The sequence below is a fragment of the Saccostrea echinata genome, unplaced genomic scaffold, assembly GCF_033153115.1.
Source record: "Saccostrea echinata isolate AGI-Se365-2 ecotype Australia unplaced genomic scaffold, CSIRO_AGI_Sech_v1 ptg000033l, whole genome shotgun sequence".
NCBI classification, from domain to species: Eukaryota; Metazoa; Mollusca; class Bivalvia; order Ostreida; family Ostreidae; genus Saccostrea; species Saccostrea echinata.
The window spans coordinates 31,180,898-31,205,577 of record NW_026889782.1 but is presented as its reverse complement, the minus strand read 5'-3'; the positions used below and the strand labels follow the sequence as shown (position 1 = coordinate 31,205,577).

At 33.4% G+C, this 24,680-nt stretch overlaps 1 protein-coding gene across 1 annotated transcript; it reads left to right on the top strand.

Annotated features, from left to right (window-relative positions):
- Positions 1-14,598, top strand: LOC133198412 (ficolin-1-like). Its single transcript, XM_061334507.1, has 5 exons — positions 1-28; positions 5,083-5,219; positions 5,395-5,491; positions 5,679-5,846; positions 14,342-14,598. Exons 1-5 carry the CDS (start codon positions 1-3, stop codon positions 14,596-14,598), a joined length of 687 nt encoding a protein of 228 aa, XP_061190491.1.
- The last annotated feature ends 10,082 nt before the right edge of the window (positions 14,599-24,680 follow it).

Below are 24,680 nucleotides of genomic sequence, written 5' to 3'. Positions count from 1 at the left end.
ATGGATGAGGAAGGGAGAGTTAAACAGGGTAGGAATGAAAAACAAATATTATTTGTAAATTATTAATGTCTTCTTTTCATTTGAAACTAAATAATTCAAATTATCATGATATTTTATCTTTTGGTTGACCACAATTTCTCAGCTTATCAATGTATCCAGAATTTTTTTCAACAATTTAATCATTCGATACACTATACCGTTGACAATCACCAAATACATTTAATTAGTCATCAAATTTCGGTCTCTGCAATTTGTTTCAAAAATGCTACATCTTATAACCTCTCTCTCCTTGTACTGTATACGTTAGGACAGTTGTAACAGTTCATGATGAACTTGTGTTCAAACCAACTGTATATTATTTATGCAATAAAATATGTTCAAACTAAACTAAACCTTGTGTAAGTACTAAGTACTAAATGAGTTTGGGGATTATTCCTGGTTAGTGCATCTGACATGAACATGGTGAACCATGGGGTAAAGCAGAACTGCTGGAATAAATAATATTAATAACGATGACCTATAAAGAAATACTAACATCAAAGACAAAGTAAAGCCGTTTAAAGCCTCATAACCCCGAAATAGTATGTAAGTTATACTTTTACGTGTAGTAGAAAATACGAAATTAATAATACTGTCATTTGTTGGAATGGAAAATGGGGATTGATGTGGATGGCTGTAACATTGCAAAAATATCAAATGTTTCGAAGATTTCATAAAGAACGTTTCAATTCTTTTTTAAAAGTTCGGATATTTTTTTTAAGAATGATACTGTTTCTTAAGAACTTAAATGTAACTTTTTATGCAATGCGAAAAATGGTTGAGGAAAAATGATTTTGAAAATCGTGCATTAAAAAATCATAAGTTTTACACAAGCACAGTTCTTAAAGAAGTACGTGTAAGGATGAATCAAGTTACATTAACTGTCTGTCAGAATGTATTGTCTGAAAATTATCTATTCCTCAATTTTTTACACTCGTTCAAGCTATCAAATATACGGTGAAGTTAAATAAAAGTTCTATTTACGTGGGGGGGGGGGGGGGGGGGGTGGGCGCATAAGGCAGGTTCAAGTCAACAGCTTCAGAGAATCTACATATATCTCATTTAAGTACCGTAAAATCAGTAACGTTGTGATGAAGTCCAAAAGTTGTAACTTTTAAAGAAGACATTGTAATTATGTTTGTAAATAACGTAAATCAAATTTAGAGACAGTACCGATATGTTATGCATAACGTACGTTCTTTGTACTTCTTCAATAGACTATTGAGCTAACTGTTTGTTACTTTATGTTTCAAAAGGACGAAGATAGAGAAGATATGGATTGACAATAGCAAACCGTATGCGCGTACTTGTTCGTGTAAAATACAAGTTAGAATTACGCGTACGCACTTTCGTAACTCTTCGTGTATAGTAATGTATGACATGTAGGTGTGCCTGTGAATAATTAAAATACAATGGTCTTATCGTGAAATTCTTTTGTAAATCATTGTTTGAATAAATAATATGCGTGCATTTATTTCAAATGATTTGTTTTAAATTTTTCTTGTGTCAAAAAATGGTTTAAAAGTCAGTATGTTCTAAATGTAAAACTCTATAAAATTATATTGTTTTAGTGATCAACATTTACTTTTTTTCTGTCAGTCTACAAATTAAATATTCAGATATTTCAAAATGCATTTATCAAATAAAGCGGCAAGTAATGAGAGATAAAGAACGAAATCCTTTATAACATAATACTTGTCGATCTAGACAAATGTACAAACGTATAGAAAATCAAGTGTTATTAATTTATCTTTTGATAACAATTATTTCTAGGAGCTCTTCAAATATGATTTTGTTGATAATTTCAAAAGATACCTTCTTCTTACGTTTTTCAATTAGTTTGAGTTTCTTATGTCTGGATTTCATTTTATTTAAATTTTTCAGGTCTTCCACCTATATGCACCTGAGAGTGAAGATGAACAATGCAGTTTGCTAAAGGCAAATTTTCACCCCCCCCCCTTTGTTTTTCATTTTCTTTCCCCTAAGCATCTTAAATAGTACAATATACGGGAATATAACGTATTTTTAAAAAAAAAATTCAGCAAAAGACAATGAAGGAAATGACAAGTTGTAAACAAGCCTGAAGGCTATATTTTAATTACTCCAAGTCATGAAGATTAAATTAGAGATCAAATTATTTTTCAGACGTTCTAATTGTTGAAATAAAAATAAAATTAGAAATGGAAATATATTATCTTTGAAATTATATAGACTAATTTATATATTGAGAGAGAAATATATAAATTACAAAATAATATTCATTTTAAAATGCCGAGAAAAGAATTTTAAGAAACTTAAAAATAAAAACCATATAAAACATGAAATTGATTAAAACTCATATGAAGTTTCTTTTATATAATTCTACACGACAGCGATAACGCTACTGCTGAGAAAAAAATAATTTATTCTCTCACTCGCACTTCAGTAGATACCTTTCTTTAAATACTGCAAAAATTTTCCTTCTTATGGTAACTTACAAATGAATTATATGTAAAATTAGAATGAGTTTATTTTTTTCTATTCTCAACTTCCTTTATTTAAGTAACAATATTCCACTATTACCTGTATAGGCTATTAAAGCATTTTTTTCCTTAAATGAAATCAGAGGTCAAGTGCTATAAATGTTCAGGATTCCACTGCAATGTAAATGTCTATATCAGATTTCATAATTCCTGCTTATGATCTACTATCATATTCATCCAAAATAGAATCGATATATCGGTGATTAGTAAAATAGAGAATACGTCACTAGTAGGCAATCACTTTTCCGTGATAGATCAAGGATCTGGTATTTATACTTTGTGGCTGAAGCATCAATTTGCAAATTCTTACAAGAACGCAGTAGTTTATTGTATAAACACAGAGGACAGTATGAGTGATATTTGTATAATTTGTTTAATTGTTGTCTTTTTTACGGTGTCTCAAACTACCAATGCGTCTTTAGAATATACCGCAAAACTGGAATTTGATGATAAAAAAAATCAAACAATGAACTTTTAGGAGAATATAACTCTCGGTCGTTGATCGAGTGTGGCGTGAATTGTCAAAGAGAGTGTACATGTAGATTTTTTGGCTATAATCCGAGCTTGAAGAAGTGCCGTGTACACAGGAGAACTTTCACTTCCGTAATGTTGGACGAGACCGGATGGAAATACTATTCTTATAACGGTATGCATTGCTATTATTATCATTCTCTTTTCACACTATATTTCACACACACACACACACACCCTCACACACACACACACACACACACACACACACACACACACACTTGTTAAACGTGTCAAACGGGGATAGAGTTTAACGACTGTCAAAATATAGGGGATTCCTTTATCTTTCTCTGCTCACAGGCTTAGTCACACGCGCGCTTACGTCTTTTGCAAACACACCATGAATGGAATTGCTTGCAAATATTTTCTGTTCTTCTATAAATAGTCTTTGTGTCATAAAGAGAACAGTTTTAAACAATTTTTAGCGATAGATAATATTAAAAGACCTATGGAAGTCGGATCGGGATGTTTTGAATTTTTTTTTAATTACTTATCCGAAAAAAAACTATTCTCAGACATTACATGGAACTGGAAAAAATTAATTCAATTGTTATCAACAAAATTTTACAAACTACTTATACCACCATCTTTTTTATTTTTTGCCTTTCAAACAATTGTATAAAATACTTAAAATACTAATATAAGATGCATCTTCAGTGTTGTCTAACGCCGCACGTCAAACATGTAACAGCCATCGCCATTACGTTATCATTTTCAGTTCACCATCAACAATTTATCCTCTCAAATGCTTCTATTTTTTTATTATTATATTTACTGCCATTTTGCCAAAAATTGTCTTATTTTGAGTTGGAGTATTTAATGTTTGTTTTTTTTTTTAACTTTGTCCAAATGTTTATTTACTTAATCATTTTTTGTGCATAGATCTAATGTATCGCCAGATTCAAAAGTAAGTGACGTAAAAGATTGACTATTCTTCTTCTCACATTCTTCTTCCTCAATTGAAAAGGTGATAAACTTTTAACCTGACTTAACGCCAGACTTGAGTATTAATGCTTATAAAGGTAATAGAAGTTATATTAAAGATACCAGAGTTGCAGAAAATACCAATGTTAATGGAAATCAATGGATGGAGAGATGCTAGGTAGATGAACATGGATGGAGGATGAGCCTTTCACGTCACTTCCTTTTAAATTCGACAATACTCTAGATATACATGTACGCAAATTGAAATAAATTGCAGTATAGATATTGTATATATTTTTGTAATGGGATACCCCGAAACTAGACGCTGCGGTACAATGAATAATCAAATGCAATATGGAAATTTAAAACTTGTTTTAATGAAATAGCTCACAACTAAATGCTCTAGCACAATTAAGTTGGGAGTGTGCTTGAAAAAAGTATTTGTGAGATATAAAACAGATTTATGGATGAACTATAAAATTGAACTCCAAAGGGAAACATCATAAGGACATCGGTAAATGCTTGCCCCTCGGCGATAGAGGAGACCTTATGATGTGTTTATTTTAATATATCTAAAAATAATGCATATATATCGAAATGATTTTTAAGGCAATAGTCCCAAAAGCCTTTTTATCCTTTTGATTTTTTTTTTTGATAACTTTTAATTTTTAAATACTGTAGAGCATCTGTGACATTACTTTTCGATCATCCCTCGTTAGTTTTCTCAATGTACAACGGATCAATCAACAAGTTCGAAAATTTAATGTTGACGACATTTAAACACTACGAATACCATCGATGTTGAACTGAACATTGAGATTTTTTTATAAAGATTTTATACATATTTTACGATATAATAGATTAAAGGAAAAATCCGCATATCTTTTAGATAATAAAATAATTAATCAGAATCAAATCGTAGGAGGTTATCTTGATTTGTCGTGCCATTTCACTAAATTTCATTTTAAGTTCATGTATGTATTTATGGGACTTTGTCTTGTCATATAAAATCGTCCATATATGTAGTTTCTTCATTCTTTTTCTTTTTTTCTCTTTTCTGTTTAAGTTTATCCTAGAGATTGTAAGGATCTTCGTGGAAATGGTCAATGTATGTCAGGTGTATACGAAATTTATCTTTATGGTAGCAGCCTGGGTCCTCTTCAAGTTTACTGCGATATGAAAACAATGGGTGGAGGATGGACGGTATCAATTTATTTCAAAATTCTTTGAATATCATGAAAATTCGAATAAGTAATTCCATTGTTAAAATACCTGGTAAAAAAAGAGAAACATATATATTCTGAGGACACCTTAGTTGCATATGAAATTTACAACTTTTTATGAGAAGAATGATTATACAAATTTATAACTTTTAAAGGTAATCCAAAAAAGAATAGACGGATCTCTGAGTTTTGACAGGAACTGGGCAGAGTTTAAGAACGGTTTTGGTTCACCGGAACAGAAAGTCTGGATCGGTAAATTTGAATATCTGGTTTGCTGCCAAAATTAAGATCCTTGGTCTTTTAAGTGAAATATCAAATTTGAAAGCGAATCATAGATCAGACTTTAACACTGGGTAATCATTGAACTTCTGATTATTGAATTATATTCAAAAGTTCCTGAAATAAATTAATTGGTGATTTCAAATAAACTTTAATACAGGTAATGACGTAATCAATCAGATGACAAAGGGACACAACTCCTCCCTCTACGTTTCCATCACATTAGTGGATCGTACAACACTATATGAGTTATACAACCAATTCTCTGTATTTGATGAAGCAGAAAACTACAAACTCTTTTTGGCTGGACCTGCTACGGGAACCTTAGGTATGCGTATAGGTGTAGAATGTATCTTACAGACTAGAAAAAGGAAGAGAAAGGGAAGAGGGTGTTAGAGATCAGAAGAAATGAAAATTATTCCATACACTGATGTTTATATTAATTTAAAGGCTACAGTGTGTTGAAGATAAACATAACAAAAGTGACTTACGACTTATTATGTTACATAAATATATAATAGAAAATAAACGTTTTTTTAATTGAAATTATCGAACACTCTAGCATTTAAGTTCTATATACTTTGTATATATCCAAGTCTGTTGTTTTTTTTAATACTGTATCTGTAACTCTAACTCATCCCCCTTCACATGTTTACTCATATATGAGACCTTGCTCATTTATATCTCTTACCATAGCACCATTTCATTATACTTAATAGCGCATTCTTATTAAGGTCTTCCGTTTCCAACGGAAGACCTTCTACTGATTGTGATGATTAAGATTATTCTTTTTTTTTTTTTTTCCTAGACGCCAACTTTGACGCTTCATATCTTCCTCATTTTTAAACAGATTTTGTTCAAATTTTCAGAGCTTTTAGACTTTACAAAACACTGTCAGAATACCGTAATACAATTCGGAAATTACCTTCTGTTCACGAGTTATTCCCCTTTGATTGAATTTTGCACGCCTCCCATTTCCAGACAAAGGCTCAGAAATGGTTATAATTGGAGCACAAAACCCTTTGAAATTGAAAAGAGGAAGCATTGAAGTTGTGCACATCGGTTTTTTTTTTTTTTGATTTTTGCATTAAAAATGGCGCTAGAGAGGGGTCAAAAGTTAGAACGCGGAAAACAGCAAAAAATTTGACATATTTTCCTTTATATCTTGAAAACTAGAAATATTTTGTTAAGACATGTAGAACAAAAGTTGCGCATAATTGCAAGGGCTTTCATATTATACTATTTAAAAGGGGCTGGCCCCTATGATTAGGGATCTTGGGCCCTTAAAAGTTTTTGCTTTATAACTCAAAAACGGTAAATATTTCGATCTGGATCTTGGGAACAAAATTGTTCTTTTACACCTTTTTGATCTAATGAAAATGTTGTTTTGTTCGAGTATACCATGGGTATTGCGTAATACGTATTAGAAAGCAGGCCAGGTAAACAGGTAACGTTTTTCATTCGGCAAGGAAATTAGACCTCTTCATGTGTATAACTTAAACAGACTTGCTATCAATAATATGCCCTGCGGTATTTAATGTTAATTTTCTTTTTAATAAGGTTTAAAACGTGGTTTATGGTTCACTATTAAATTATTTATTACAACTAGTCTTTCTTTTCTTCTTTTTTAAATTAGGTTAATAGTGTTCAAAAGCGGAGAATATTAAATCTATCTTTCTACGTTTATTATTACAACAAACTTTGTAAGTGATTTTAAACTGTATGCATTGAATAATTCACGATCATTAGCTGTATGCATATTACGGTCTCCATGTTCAGCTCGATGTTTAGTTATGTAACCCAACGCGCGAATCCCACGCTGTTGATCGAGGTCACCAGTGTACTAGCCACCTGTGACCATAAACAAAGCTAGTATTTGTGATCGCGTATAATGTCAATTTTGTGCAAAGAGCTATTAATTAATGGAAAGTTATGTTTTTAATTATATCGAATCAGTAAGATTACTTTACCGATCTTTTATAATCTTAATTCCAAACACTGGTGCATAAAAATCATTTTGAATTTTAATCGCTGTTTTTGTCTGTTCACGCAACAATACATTTAAAAAAAGTATTGCTCTATCCCGTGTTGTTGTATTTTAATTCATCTGCAATTGTAATTGAATGGGGGCTTCGGTAAATAATTGTAATTACTACGCATGCTACGCACATATTATTTTTACCACCACTCTTGTGAATGTCCATTTATTATTTATAGAATTAAATAAACATTAACATAAATAAAAATTCCTTCAAATATACATGTACTATAATTCAAGTCTTTGTAATATAGCAAACAGTTTCATCCGTCTCTGCCGCTTTGTGTCTTTAAGTGTTGTAGTCCAGTCCTCGTTTACATACACGTGGCCACAGAGAGCCGCGGGCACCTCGATGTTGAAATACATTGTTGCTCTACACCGCACAAACAACTAGCATGTACATGCAGTGTAGTAATTGGCAAAGATTGTTTGAAAAATATAAACTCGCATGTGTTCGCTACGAAGCATTCATTTTAAAATTTTATTTACATGTAGATACCTTATAAGAACAAAATAAAGTAAATGTATAACGCCTAGAACAATGTTTAAAAATTAAAATACAAATATCGTGTGCTCGGAAGGGAAGATGGCTTGAAAGGGTGTGTCTGTGAATGCTTAGATCTAGCAAAACACTTCGCAATGTTAAGCATACTTGTGGCCAAATCCTTTAAAAGTGGGGGCAATCCCTAATCCTCGCACCCTTTCTTTTTGAATCTAAAAATATATACCATACTGAGAGTTGTATATAGAGCGGGAATGTTATTTTATTAGTCCTTAAAGGCACAACTTAAGAAATGACTTATAAATTTTTTTTTAGATAAGATTGTTTCGTGATACAGCTGTGATAAATCTTAGGAACTTCTAAAGTTATAACTTAGGCATATCTTAAGATAACTTAGGAAACGTTTTTGAAACAGGCATGTCAAGCATTCAGTCAGATCTATTACGACGTCCATATTACCATATAAGAGAATGAAATTTTGTTTTGTATATAAAGTGGTTATTACAAATATGCGTGTTACAAAAATGTATGTTGAAATCTTCAAAAGCTATCGAATTATTTGCATACGTGTACTCGTACATATGAACATTGATCAACACTGATCAAGTGTATACCGGGACCCGGGATAGTCTTATTATAGCTCTTGCTTTGTCAAATCATTACTTTCATACCCCTTGCATTTAAGAAAAACAATGTTATAAAAAAAAATAATAATCTGACATATAACAAGTATACATGTAGCGTGTGCAATTTATTTGGCTAGGGGCATGTACACACGTGGTTCGAAACTGTAGGGGGCTACAAATGCGGCCATAACTAGTATATTTTTGAGGTGTTATAAAAAACAAATAATACTCACAAAAGCTTATAAAATTGCCGTTCTATCGATACCTTATATGCCATGTTTCATCCACCAACAACGCCACGACATCGATGAGAAATACGTTTCTACACGGGCATTTTCTTCGAAAAGGATAGGAAGTTAATGAATTAAAATAATTAATTCTTTTAGTTAACGCATTATGTTTACCTCTTTATTTGTTGTATGCAATAAGTATAGACCTTACTAGTAATGACTGTTTGGTTGTCACACCTGTGCATGTGTCGTGCGAGGTACAGCGGTAAGGTAAATTACCGAGAGTCGCGATGTGCGGGGTGATTCGGAATACCCTAAATGACGGTGGTCCATTGAATTTCTACTAGTAAATCAACCTGTCAAATCTAACATGGGCCCACATAATACGACTAAATTCGTTTCATGAATGAACTGGTTCTTAACAAATATATGTATAGTATACAATATCTTTTCTTTAGATCTGTTTGTTTATTATTTTCAACCACAATCTGCAGTACATGTATAGTTACACGAAATCCATGCACAACGGCGCTACACCTGTCAATCAAAATCACTCGATATTGTGAACTCAGTCTGGTGTTACGGCAGCATTTCCGAAGTGATTCAAAATATTCTATCGGCTAATTCTAATTTTTCGCGTTGAATAATAATATTTTGGAACAAAGTTGGAATTAAGGCTGGAGCTGCATGCTGTGAATTTATCACACCTGCAGTCTGCAGTCTTCCCTTCTTACATGTATATGAAGCATCTGTTGAGTAATGAATCAGAGAGCATAATATGCGGAACAAGTTTGATTGAGATTTTTACTTTTCCTTTAAGATAAAATGATTAATAAGATAATTTATGCATCTAATAGATACATATAAATGTACATGTATAGCTTTTTAAAAACAAGAATCTGTAATTGAAAATGTGAAAGTGAAGAGTTTAGGTAATAGTTCTTAACCAAAATTTAATGACAGTTCATTCCTTCCTAGTCTCTATATAACTTTTAATTACGGCCGTGCCCTCTCCCCTTCAAAAGATGTCTAATACATGCTTTTAAATTCTGTTTATGTATCAAGAAATTTCCACAGGTACTTGTGGACAGGATCCCCCCCCCCCAAATTCAACCCCAATGTTTGTTGGACATTTTTTTCCACAAATTATATTTATTACACTTATTCATCATGTGTACCATAGGAAAAAATCGAGTACAAGTACCTGTGGAAATTTCTATTTGCCCCCCCCCCTTCCCAAAAAAACTGTAATTGTTTTCTACGGGCTTGACAACACGTACTTGTGGACAGACCCCACAAATTATATTTATTGCACTTACTCATCATGTGTACCATATGAAAAAATCGTGAAAACCCCAAAATAATCGTTCCACACAAAAAATGCCTCACTATGTATAGTTAAAACATTAATTTTTCATATTTCTTGATGAAATTAACATTAATAAAATCAACACAAAATTAATACCGTATTACATATCACTTGAATTTATCATAAAGCAGAAAATCTGTTCTGCGGGCTTCAAGGCCAGCTCAGGAACCTAAAGATGTCCTCATTTTCCAAGTCCAGTACAGAACGTAAATTAAATGAAATAAATCACACGATCACTGGGAAGAACTCAAAGAAAGAAGACTCTTGAGGAAAAGATATTTTGATTCGACTTATAGACTGAAATAAACCGATATTCTCTTTTTGCCACTCTTTCCTGGTGCCCTGGGACTCTGAATGTAGGATCAGTATTTTTCTCACAGGTCCGTTGTACGGATTGTACGGGGGGGGGGGGGGGGGGGGTGGCAGACCTTCTGAAAATAGTCTTTTGTTGTAGTTTTAATATGTAAATTTTGATTTAGTTGCTGCTTGCACCCTCCCCACTCTTTGTTTCTCTACGATCATACATAGGCGAATCCCAGCAAAAATGTAATGACCCCCCCCCCTCCAACACACACTTTTTTTTTAAATGTGTATTGCGATAGGACTTAAAATTGGAAAACATTTTCTGTATATCTCTACATCGAAAAATATAAAACAAATATTTTTTTTTATATTTCCTTTTTAAAACAACATAGATAATTATGCATAGCTAATTAAATACTGAATTAAATATTTATCTTTGCAGACAATATGCTCTGGGTTATAGAACATGATGTGAAAGCGTATCGTAATGCACCTTGTAATCCGTTGGATTTTCAGATTTAAGGCCAATGCGAAAACCTAAAGACGCCGACATTTTATTATGCTACTGTAATCGAAGATCCGGGGGGCATACAGTTTTTGTCCTGTCCACCTGTCTATTTGTCTGTTAGACTGTGTTAGCCTCTTTGTCCGCAAAAACTTTAACTATGCCCATAAAATTTGATTGGTTGGAACTACTGCTTTCATATTTCTTATGTGTATTCCTAGTAACAAGGACTTCCTTCAGGTACCAACATATTTGACCTCTTGACCTTGAACTTGGAGTTTGATCCTCTTTCGCAAAATTTTACCAAACTATAATTTGGCCAAAACTTTTGAACAGTTGGTGCTATGGCTTTTATACTTCACATCTGTATCCCTTGTGATAAGTCTCCTCCTTGGGTATAAATATGTTTGACCATTTGACCTTGACCTTGGAGTTTGACCAACTTTTAAACAACTTTAGCCTTGACAATAACTTTTGAATGACTAGTACTAGGGCTTTTATATTACATAGGTAATTTTCTTGTGACAAGGCCTGTCATTGTATACCTTTAATTTTGACCATTTTACCTTGACCTTTGATTATGTCCTACTTTTGAAAAACTTTAACCTTGGTTTTAACTTTTGAACAGTTGGTGCTAAGGCTTTTTTAATACCACATGTGTATTCCTTGTAACAATTAAGACCTTCCCTCAAGTACAAACAATTATGTTCCCTTGACCTTGGAGTTTGACCTTTTAAAGAAATTAACCTTGGCCATAACTTTTAAACTGTTGCTGCTGTGGCTTTCATACAAGTATATATTTCACAGTATATTCTTTGTTCAAGACCTTTATTTGGGTAATAACATTTTTTTTTTATCTTTTGATCTTGACCATGGAGTTTGACTTGCATTTGAGAAACTTTTAACTTTTGCCATAAGATGCCATATGGGGGCATCAGTGTTTCAAAAATCACATGTTGTTCAGTATCCAAATTGGGCATAAAACATTTACAATGATCCTTTAAAGCAGTGAGTTGAACCTAATAAATTACGACTATAGAAATTATGATAATTTATTTCGATGTATGGTCTAAAAAAACGTTTATTATACCTCTGTGAAAACTAGCTTACAAGTGAAAAATCACTAGTAAAATAGAATTTGATTGGCCGAGAATGTCACGTGTCCATCATGTTTGCCCTGCAACAAAACGTCGTGTTTCACGATTGTGACGTCACAATTAAACGAGTGAGGAGTTAGATTGTTTATAGCGACGCTGCTAACTTCGTTCGCGCGGTAACAACAACTAAAAATTCACCCCAAAAAATCACCTTAATTAATGGAATTGCATAGAGATATTAGATTAAACGTTCTTTATTAAAATGTTTGCACTTTTCAAAATTCGTTTATGGAAATACAGCTAAAATACGTCATGAGACGTCACAGTCTAGACGTTCCAAATGTCTCGTGCTGTTTGAAGAGGTGGATCTTAAAATTAAGTGAACAATGCACTCGCCCAACGGTCGCACCGTCAGCATATTATCGTTGATTGATTGTGTCGATTTAAATGTGTAAAAATGTAATGGTGTTTGAATGTTACTGGTGTGATCACACAAACTTGTCACGTAGGATTTTTTTTTAATGAAACGAGGCTATTGGTGTACCTGTAACTTACATCTCTTTCATATCGTTCTCATCAAATGCATGTTTGCTTTATTCATTGGATCTCCTTTGTAATTCCTGCATTTTGGTTAATTCGGTATTATAAACAATTTATTGCATAATAGTGAGGGAGACATAAAGATTTCTTCGCAAATGAAAAATCATATTTCTCTCGGGCGTTGCCTTCGGGGAGTATGATTTTTCATGGGCGAAGAAATCTTCAAGTTGCCCTCGGGGAATATGATTTTTTATGGGCGAAGAAATCTTCATGTCTCCCTCACTATCATGCAATAAATGCAAACTGTGAACTTGTCAACTGCGAAACACACAAAAGGGTATCGCTGATATCATACAGAGTGTATCATTGCCTTGATCAGGCCCATAGGAAGCAAATTCAGAGGTTTTTTTTTTGGGGGGGGGGGCACAGCCATACATTTTCAGTTGACAGTTGAGGGGGCACTACTACCATAAATTTCCTGACAAGCAAAAAAAAGGTCACCAACTACCAAAAATTCCTTGACAAGCAAAAAAAAGAAGGTTATCAGACGTTTCTATCGAGGTGGCACAAGCTATAGTATCTATGTCTACTATAGTAATCTATATATCGGCAAAATTATTGGGGGCACGCCCCCCCCCTCCCTCGGTTCCTACGGCCATGTTGATTAAATTTAGGGTCACTAAGGAAAGAATGTTTTGACTGGATGAATGGTCTGAAAGAACATGTGTTAACTTGTCGAGTCGGTAACACAAAGATGGGGTTTGCTTATAACCAGAGTGTGTCATGGTTTGATGCAAGGTCATTTGAACGAGTTCAAGGTCATCAACGGAGAAACAACATTCCTTAACTGTCTTTCTACTGGTGAGACATTGCAAGTTGATACCCCTTACAAGATTGCTTATAACCTTAGAATGTGGCATGACCTTGACTCAAGGTCACTTCTTCCTGTTCGCAGCTCCAACGGAAGACCTACTCGTTGCTTTGCAACGAGCTCTGCTCTAGTTTTGTATTCTATTACGGTTATCGCGAAGATCAGAGAGATGCCACGGACATTATTTTCCAATAAATCACAATCGTTATCGAGAAATTATCAATAAATTCAAATCGGTTTCCTCTAGTTTTGACTGTGTTTCACTAGGAAAAAGATAGAGGTGTCTTTTGATTGTGATGCAGATTGGTGGAGAAAAAATTACTTTTTTTTTTAGAATACATCACACTTTTTCTAAAGCTTGAGATATAAATGAACGAAGAGTAGTACTCTGCTATGACGATGCAAGACACATCTCATGACGTCCAAACCTAGCTTCTGCATTTCTCTATAGAGAGGATCAAGTATTCGCCGTAGTAGAATAGAAATAATTCCCCTAGTTGTCGGAATTGTTGGAAATTATACCCCGTAATTTTGTTGGCAAATAAAAATCTCGCCCTTCGGTCTTGGTTTTTATTTGCCAACAAAATCTCTCGACTATCGGGGTATATTCTCCAACAATTCATCCGACGAAGGAATTATTTCTTAAATACATCCAATGTACATGTAGTTCATTTCTGATATTCTCAGTATTGACAATCAGTGTGTGATATATACTTTAAATTATCTTTTTTTAATTTTACAGGGGATAGAATGTTAAGCACAGGGTTGGTTTACAGAGATCTGTCTGGGATGCCATTCAGTACCCGAGACAGAGACAATGACAGGTATGAAGGTAACTGTGCTGTTTATGCAGGAGGAGGAGGCTGGTGGTTTAACGACTGTTACTTTGCCTTCCTTAACGGTCGCTGGTCCTCTTCAGACTGGATCTACCCATGGTATCCGCCAGTGTTTTACAGTAATTCTATAAAGGAGATTGTCATGATGATCAGACGTCACTAGGTATATTCTTAATATATACATTATATATACCTTGTATACATTATATACATTGCATATATTGGGTCTTCCCATGGTATCCGGCATTGGATTATGGTAATTCTGTAAAGGAGACTGTCATGATGATCAGACGTCACTAGGTATATTCTTAATTATCTATACCTTGTATACATTTACTTTCTCACGTCACTTACAAAATTATACATTCTTACTATGCACATTACTTACTTTTTAATCATTTTAATCATTTTTTAAAACATTTAAGTTGAAATAATTTGTTTCATATATTCTGGATTACGGGGGTTTTATATAATTTCTTGGGAAAGATGCTTTGCTTACTATCATATTTTAGAGAAATTTCTTTGTTTATACTCAACAGACAGAAGTTTGAAAAAAAGCCAGAGATTGCGGTTCCATGGACACTGAAAAAGTTTTATGACAAAAGAGACACTCTACCACCTGTGTACATTATTACGCTCATGTGTTTCTCTTTTTCTGCTGAAATACTTTCCTGAAATTATAGATTCTTGTTACTTTTCTATATTAAATAATGTTCATGATGTATGATAATAAGTGGTGTATATAAATGGTAAACTAGAAATGTTTTCTTGTAATTTTCATTTCCTGTCACAAGAGAGGTCAATTGGTGCAAAGTCACAACGAAGACTAATATACTGTAAAACTTATCACCAAAGCACTTTATAAATACAATTAAGTAATTTATTCTCATTGTATTTTACGCAATGGTACAAAATTTTTCAATTAGACCAATGTTCTATCAAATACACTTTTATTATCACAAAAAAGGACAACTACCAAATACATCAGATATGGGAAGGAAAATGCTTCCATTCGTCTTTGTTTTGGTAGTAATACTAATATAGTTTTGGCGTGAACTGAAAAGACGAACAGTGATCGGTCACAAAAAAATTAAAAACAATACAAATTTGTGAACAGGGCATAAACAAGGGCTCCCAGAAATTCAAGAGTGGGATCAGGTGAACAGAAGTAGTAAGCAGCACCTGTTACACCCGTGGTGAGGCCTTTGTATTGATTAGGTAGAAGGAAAATTCTGTACTAAATTCATATTTAGTATAAAAACAAAGGCCTTACAACTGGCATGAAATAAACTACGAAAAATTTGATAATTTATGTTTTTTAACAAGGTCATAAAGACAGCCATAGAATTTATGACATGCTGACTTAGAACGAGGTTCATTATTGGTTTCAGAAGACAAAGCGTTCATTTCACTTAACGAAAATGAAAATCCCTGTTATATGATCAATAAGATTAAGGAAAGTCAAATTGGAAATTTCAGGTATTATCTGTTTCATTTGATACGTGGAACAATTCAGTTGAGGAGGTTGGATCCTGCTAATATGTTTTTGGATTTTTTGATACATGTACGTGGAACAAATCAGTTGAGGAGGTTGGATCCTGCTAATATGCTTTTGGATTTTTTGTCAGATACATTTTGAGTGTCTACATACATTCCTAATTAAAAATCAATGCCAAAAAGGGTGAGTACGTTCAAGGGCTAGAAACTACCCATGCACTATATTACTATAGGACACAAGGATCTGAAAAAACTCAATTCAGAGTCATCCTCTGGTGACCTTTCTAATAGAGATGTTTCTGAATATGAATCGAATCCGAATCTGAAAATGAATCTGAAACGAATCTGAATCGGAGGGATCTCGATCCCGATTTGAAAACTGGAAAAAGATATCAGTACAAGAAAATTTCTTAATTATACAATAAATAATATAAGTACATGTATATGAATATTGATATTTTTTCTGTGATTTATTTTTCACATGTACGATGACGAGGAATATATGGAATTTAAATACGAAAAGTGTTAAACCTTTTCTTCCTCCTTTTGAATTTAACAAGTTCATAATTACTTTTGCAAAATACAAGTACATGTATTTTTATTCTTCTGTTTTATTTATTTATTTATTTTTTGCATTAATTTTGTTTGTTTGTTTTTTGTTTTGTTTTGTTTGTTTGTTTGTTTGTTTTTTTCATGGAATTCCATATACGACAGCCAACTGCTTACTGCCAACTGCTCACAGCTTACTGCCAACTACTCACTGCCAACTGCTCACTGCTTACTGCCAACTTCCACTGCTCATAGATGATATTGCCTGTTTTGTTATCTTTAATACACATGCTTAATTGAATAAACTCTATGGTAGATTACAATAATATTTATTACAAAAAATTGGCGGATTCAGGAATTTTTAAACAGTGAAGGCAAGGAAGAAATACTATAGGTGGAAAGAGTTTTCCATCTTAAATACAAAACATTTAATTCCCATATTTCCTTGCAAGCAAATAATTCAATAGATTTTTTGACGGGGTGGGGGGTGGGGTATTAAAGGTTTATATACGTCAGAAAAAATGGGGGAGGGGCAAACTTTTAATAGGATCTTGAGTAATATTTGTTGGTATATGCATTTATATCAGAAATACTAATAAAAAAATCATAAAGGCCTTTTACTATATGTAAAAACAGTTGATTTCAGGCAAGGAAAAGCAATATCAGTGCGGGGGGGGGGGGGGGGGGGACCCAACATAATTCCCTTGACAAGGAATAAAATAAGTTAAAGGCGTCTTTAAGGAAGGAGAACTACTGTACAGTATATGTTGGAAATTAATTTAGTGGGTACGTCCCCCCCCCCATCACTACCACCACGAATGTTTTTACAGATCCAACATTAGCAATTAAACCGATTTACATAAGACACATATAAAAATTCCCAAATAGAGGTACTTTTCTTAAGAAACACCGAAAGATATTGCTAGATATTTTACACTAGGGAAAAGTTATGTTATTATAATTTTCAGTAATATTTTTAGTATAAATACATATACCAACAAATGTTACTCAAGTTCGTTCTTTTGTCGTATGTGACCCCCCCCCCCTTCCCGCGTCATAAAAAGCTACCAAAAAAATTATTTGCCTGCAACAAAATGCAGAAATTAAATGTTTTGTTTTTAAGAGGAAATACTCCTTCTTCCGATTTACTCCTTCCTCGCCTGACAGTTTAGAAATTCCTAAATCCGCCAAATTTTGTTATTATTGTAAGAACTACGCACGCTAACTCTCGATTCCCGCCTACATTTTCCATCCATTTAAATCAATGTAAATGGCAATTTGGACTTTAAAACTTGTTTGAATGCAAAGAAAAGTTCATTAGTATTAAGTACTAATTTTAAAAGCCAGTGACAAAGAGTTCATTGCTCTTAATTACAACTCCTTTCATAAGGGGGTAGAAAATTTTATCAATTGAAATCAGGCTGAAAACGTAAACATTACAAGATTTTCAAATACTCATGGAAATGGATAAATGACTTTTAAATCTCACCGTATGTTTAACTTATGTAAAATTCAACATATGAGATTGATAAAGTACATTTTTTTTATTTGTTATCTCATTTGAAATTGGTAATAAATGACTATTTTCCTGTTTTTAATCTTTAAACACGTGACCCCCCCCCCCCCCCCGTGAGACAACAAAACCTTTGGAATGAATTTGTGAAATAAAGTTTTCAATTCATAAGAACTGAAAAAAAAGATTTGTTGTTTCGATGGGGAAGATGTTTTGTAAATCAATTTCCATTTTCCGTTAATTTCGATGGTGAAAAATTTTCTCAACTTAGAGACTTACATCTCTGTTTTCCCAAATAAGTTATGTTTTACATGCGCGGATCTAGATGGGAGGGTCGGTGGGGTCCGGACCCCCCCCCCCTCCTGGAATTTGTAGATTTATTTAATGTATATACTAAACCAACTAAAAGTGACCTTGGACCCCCTAGAAAACGCGGATCCGTGTTAAGTTGGTATGAAAAGTCATAGATATGAAGATAGGAAGCATAAGTAGTTAACCCCCCCCCCCCCTCCAACCACCACCACCACCACCACGAAATAAGTTTTTCACAGTTTGGAAAGGAGCTTAGGTGTTTTTTTTTCTTGTAGGGAAATTTCTGGGTTGAATTTTTTTTTACCGGGGTGGACCCCTCCTGGAAAAAATCATTTTATAAAAATTCACATAATATCAATATAAATATGAAAATTTATTCAAATATGTGTGGCAGTTGGCAGTAAGCAGTGAGCAGTTGGCAGGAAGCAGTGAGCAGTTGGCAGTAAGCAGTTGGCTGTCGTATATGGAATTCCATAAAAAAAACAAACAAACAAACAAACAAACGAAACAAAAACAAACAAACAAACAAACAAAATTAATGCAAAAAATAAATAATAAAACAGAAGAATAAAAATACATGTACTTGTATTTTGCAAAAGTAATTATGAACTTGTTAAATTCAAAAGGGGAAGAAAAGGTTTAACACTTTTCATATTTAAATTCCATATATTCCTCGTCATCGTACATGTGAAAAATAAATCACAGAAAAAATATCAATATTCATATACATGTACTTATATTATTTATTGTATAATTAAGAAATTTTCTTGTACTGATATCTTTTTCCAGTTTTCAAATCGGGATCGAGATCCCTCCGATTCAGATTCGTTTCAGATTCATTTTCAGATTCGGATTCGATTCATATTCAGAAACATCTCTAATAAAAATATTCATTGAAGTTTTGAACAATCAGAGAGCTAAAAAAATGCAAAAGCAAATACTAAATATATTAATGGACAGAAAAGACTATTGTCATTCTGTTGACAGGCTACCGAAAACAGGCTACAATTTTCCATTCGTTTATCATCGGAACTTTTACCTGAGTAAGTGAATTCCGAGATGTTTTTAAATTCTTGCCAGCGAACGTTTATTGAATGATTGGAATTTCACCTGAAAATGACCCTGAATGGAGTTTTTTTTAGATCCTTGTGTAGAGATCTCTGTCAGCGGATCAAATGATCGGATTATAATCGGTTTGAGAATATAATTGTTATAGATATCAGAGACATATGAAAATTTTCCGACTTAAAGAAATTTATCACCTAACACCACTTCCCTCCCCAAGAAAAAAATCCAATATATTTGATTGTTATACAGTACATAGTAAATAAATATCTAAGCAACTGACAAGTTCCTTAGATTAAGAAATCACGTACATTTAGCAATTCTTACCAGATGGGTAAAGCATTATGCACATATAACATTGCAAACTTTTAATCTTTTTTTCTGCTTAGCAGAACATGTTGAAATATGCACAAAACCGAAGCTTTGTTTTACAAAAACATGGTGAATTTAGATATATTAAGATAAAATTATTACGGCTGATTGAGCGGGAGGCCAAATAATTCACAAAATCCATAAGAACGAACAATTATCTGTCTTTGTCTAATTGTTTTTTTTAAACGAGACTACACCATAGTATTAAGTATGATACTTGGATGATTCCCCAGGAAAAAAAATCACAACTTCCAGAAAGTATTGTGGTCATTAACGGAAAAAAAAACGTGATTCTTCTAGCAAAAAGGGTAGGAAATAAAAATGATTTTCTTTTGCTAAATTTATAACATAACTTTTAATTTCTTTCTAGTAATCTTAAAATAGCTACAGTTTAATAAAGGAATTAGCTGCAATCTTGATACTTCAATATCTAATATCAAACAAATGTAATTATGGTTATTAACTCAATATTGAGGATGATTAGATTTTCTACGAATTTCGACTTCTCATGTCATTTGGCAGTCACGTGATTTTAAACCAGTTACGTTAGAGTATTAAAGTCATCTTTTAATTTCAATAGTGGAAGGGCATAACCAAGTTATAATTTTTAGCTTAGTTTAATATTTATAACTCCCACTGGAGTTTTTGGGAAGTTCCACGATCCAATAAAGATTCTATCCCATTGTTAAAATCGTATTTGTATGAATGATTACTAATGTTTTGCTGTTTAACTGAGTTCAATATAGAAACCATTAATTTTTATTCAAGATGTCATCAGGAGCGAAACACTTTTTAAATACCTTTATACTTTCAGAGTTCATTTTTGGTAGCTTGCTGTGAACCACTGTATGTATGCTCTTGCACTAAATCAGTTTATCAAGACCCTAACATTATCCTCCAATGAATCTTCATACAAATTTACGGCCGTATCGGTTAACTAGGAAATGTACGTAAAATTTATGAATCAAATCATAAAAACACATTGCACCCATGCAAATGGCCTCTTAAATATCTCTACTTGTTTTAATTGATTTGTTGACAGAACGACCGTTAGAACGAGCGCAGAAACCTATATTCAGTTTTCATTTCGATCGGGCTCTTCAAACCGCACGTGACGTTTAGTACATCTAGACTCTGAAGTCACATGACGTCGAGTGTAAGTTGCATTACCAAAACGAAGTCTGAACAGTGCTAATTTTAATAAAGACGGTTTAATCTACTAATTATCTGCTATATATCCATCAAATCAAGGTTTATATTTTTCTTGGAACTTCTTGTTATACTGCGAGAACGTTGTTTGCGGCAAGATGCAATTCACAAAGCATTATGGGACCACAGGTAATTCATTCAAATTCATTTGGATCAATGCGCAAAGTCCGAAATTTCTCTTCACGCTGCTCGCTGTGCTCCCTATTATATCTGTAATAACTTCATTTTTTATCCTTCATTACATATTTATTCCCTTTTAAGCCACTGTGTTCCTTTATTTCTCTTACCATGTCACCGTGTCATTATATTCAATATTCCGTTCTTATTATGAAACACATTCAATATACACTAGTGTTTCATATTCTTAATTTTAATTTTCTTTAATTATACAGGTGACAGTATATTAAACACTGGGTCTTCATTCAAAGATCTGTCAGGGATGTACTTTAGTACACCGGACAACGATAACGACAGGGCTGGATATAATTGTGCTGTTCATTACGCTGGAGGGGGAGGATAGTGGTTTAACAACTGTCACGATGCCTTCCTTAACGGTCGCTGGTCTCCAGAATACTGGCGTGAGCCTTGGACTCCAATTATTCAGTTTGGGACATCAGTGAGGAAGACGATGGTGATGTTCAAACTTTATTAGGTAAATATCCTCCATTTCAGTACGGGACATCAGCAAGGAGTTTGATGATGATGATCAGACGTCACTAGGTAAATGTCTTCCATTTCAGTACGGTACATCATTGAGGGGCGAGGATTATGATCAGACGTCACTAAGTAAACATCACACAGTATTTATGCGTAACTTATCTATACCAGGCCTCTATTTGACCTCTAAAATTAAGTCACAAATGCAAAATTTTAGTCACCAAGTAATTTTTTTTTCTTAAGCACCAATTTAAAAACTGATATTAGTCAATATATAGAGACATGTCCTTGCTAACTTTCAAACATCTTTTCTGCTCTTTGTAAAGAAATGATAACTTTTATAGTTCAGGAATTTGACGATCACCAAGTCAATTTAAAATGGTCACCAATTACGTGACTTATAGAAATCTTTTACGCGCCAATCATAATTTTAGGCACCATGGAGACTAAATTAGGAGCCAATTAGAGCCCTGTAAACATGAAACATGAAATATGAAGATGACGAACAGTATTCAATCTCGAAAGTCAAATGAAACAATACAAATTTGGAGCAGAGCAAACACGGACCTCAAACTTTAGAGATAGGATCAGGTGCCATGGAGGAGTGAGCATCCCCTGGCGACCAGTTACATCCGCCGTGTGCTCTCTGTCATGAATGGAAGAAAAAACGGGAAAATGCATCTATATATATGCCAGAAACACTCAGTTTGCACCGTTAAATCAGAATTAATGGTCACAAATAACAACTAAGAAGACATTTATTCTCAAATTTATACATACATTATTTACATTTTATTGATTTCCTGAACCATTTCATCTGATATGATTTTGTATCATTTATTCTAGATGCTTGGAATTTTATTCAATTTCTGAAGAGTCAAATGTATATATTTATAATCTTTATATTTCTTTAATATATAATGCTTTATTTTTTCAAACTCTACAAATTCGGATTTTAAGAAGATGCCACGCTTCGGGGCCACTTGGACGCTGAGGACACTGTTCTGCTAAAAGAGACAGTTTTCCCTTTGTGTTAATCATTGCATTCCTTTAAATTTGATTTGGACAGGCACCTAGTATCCATTTTCGAAGTGGGAGGTGGGGTTGGACAAAAATTGACTGAAAAGCAAAGATTTAAAAATAAATGTCTGGAAAACTTTGACCATCAAAAATCATGAAAAAAAAATGGGGACAACCGGCCTTTAAATAAACATTTTCATTCTAAATAAAGAGTAAAACGTTATGTTTAAAAAATTTGGGGCAATGCGCCCCCCCCCCCCCCGATACTACTTGTCTGTAATTGTAGATTACTTTTTGGTGTTCTAAATTACATTAACTCTGCTTATAAGTCTTGTAAATTAACTGTAAACTACATGTAGAAATATTTTGTTGTAATTTTTAAATACTGCCACACAGATATATCTGGACTGATATAATTTAAAATGCATTATCAAAGATACACACATAAGGTATGTTTTTTGTCCATTATTATTATTATTTTCTGAAGAGTCTTTTTCCCTCGTATATTTTTCTCACCGTCACGGTAGCTCAGTCGGTAGAGCGCTTGCTCCGTGATCGGGAGCCTGTGAGTTCGAATCTCGACCGCGACTGACATAAGTGGATAAAAGATAAGTAGCAACTGTTCTTTCGCCAAGCGCTCGGCACTTTGAAGTTAAAGAGCAAGAGCCACTTAGGGGAGTTATGGCCCTGAGAATTTCTGTAAAATCGAAACTGCTCAGTTTTGGTTGAAAATGCAGTATTTATTACTTGGGCCCTTGGTGATTGTGTATCTATTGAACATGACGTAATTTTCTCTCTAGTTAATGCATTATGACGTCATAAAATGCGTCATTTTCCCCATTTCCTATAAATTCCCTCAGAAATGGCCAAAAGTTGAGGTATTTTTTCAATATTTCATATAGAGCACAACCTCCGATCCAAAATATGCAATTAAATAATGAAAGATCTGTTTCTGAAGATCACAAAACATGTTTTAATTTTTGGATCGTGGGCTGTGCTCATATTTTAATTCTTTGCTGCAGGTAGTCAAATACGCATGTTTTCTGCAAAATTCAAGAACACTGCATTTTCTCAAAGCCTGTTTTCCTATACCTGGATTCTCAAAAAAATGTTAATAGGAATTGAAAGCACTAAGTCTCTACTTTATTTTGATATTTGAAATGAGACGGAGGGTGATAATCAATTAATTGATATAAGGACAGGGCGGGATATAAAGCAACCAGACAAGCCTTAGAAGATGCCTGGAGTGCTGCAAATAATGTAGCTACTTATCTATCGAGGAAATTTTATGGCCATTTTATGGATAAAGAAAACCTAGCTCTTTGCGGGTCCTTCGGATGAGACCTTAAAAACCGAGGCCCCGTGTCACGGTAGGCGATGGTACGATAAAGATCCCTCACTGCTCAATGGCCCTGAGTGCCGAGTAAAGGTCTAAAGAACTACACACGCTAACTCTCGATTCCCGCCTATGTATTACATCCATTAAATTCAATCCTAATGGCAATTTGGTCAAAAAATCTTTGTTGAATGAAAAGAGGAGTTCAATGGTAATTGATTAATAATTTTAATACCAGTGTTAAATAATTAATTACTACTAATTCCAACTCTTTTTATAAGGGGGGTAGACGATGTTTTCCATTGAAATCGTGCTTGAAAGCCTCAGCATATTTTTAAATATTCTTGGATATGGAAAAATGTTCCTTAAATTTTTTTTTTGTTTTACGCAGATAAAATTAAACATAATTTGTGAAGAATTGAGCATTTTTGTCGGTTTTTTTTTTATTTTGGTCAGTAAACATATGCCCTCCCCCTCCCCCGTGAAACACAGAAAGCTTTAGTATGAATTTGTGAAATAACAATCCATATGACCTGTAAAAAGAAATTTTTGTTTCACGGGGGGGATGTTTAAAAAACATTTTCAGTTTTCCGTTTCTATAGAGAAAAACACAAGTTTTACCAAACCTTCAGAGTTATCTCTCTTTCTTTTCCCAAATAAGTGATGTTTTCTGAAAATTCATATAAATATCTATAAAATATGAAAAATTCTTCAA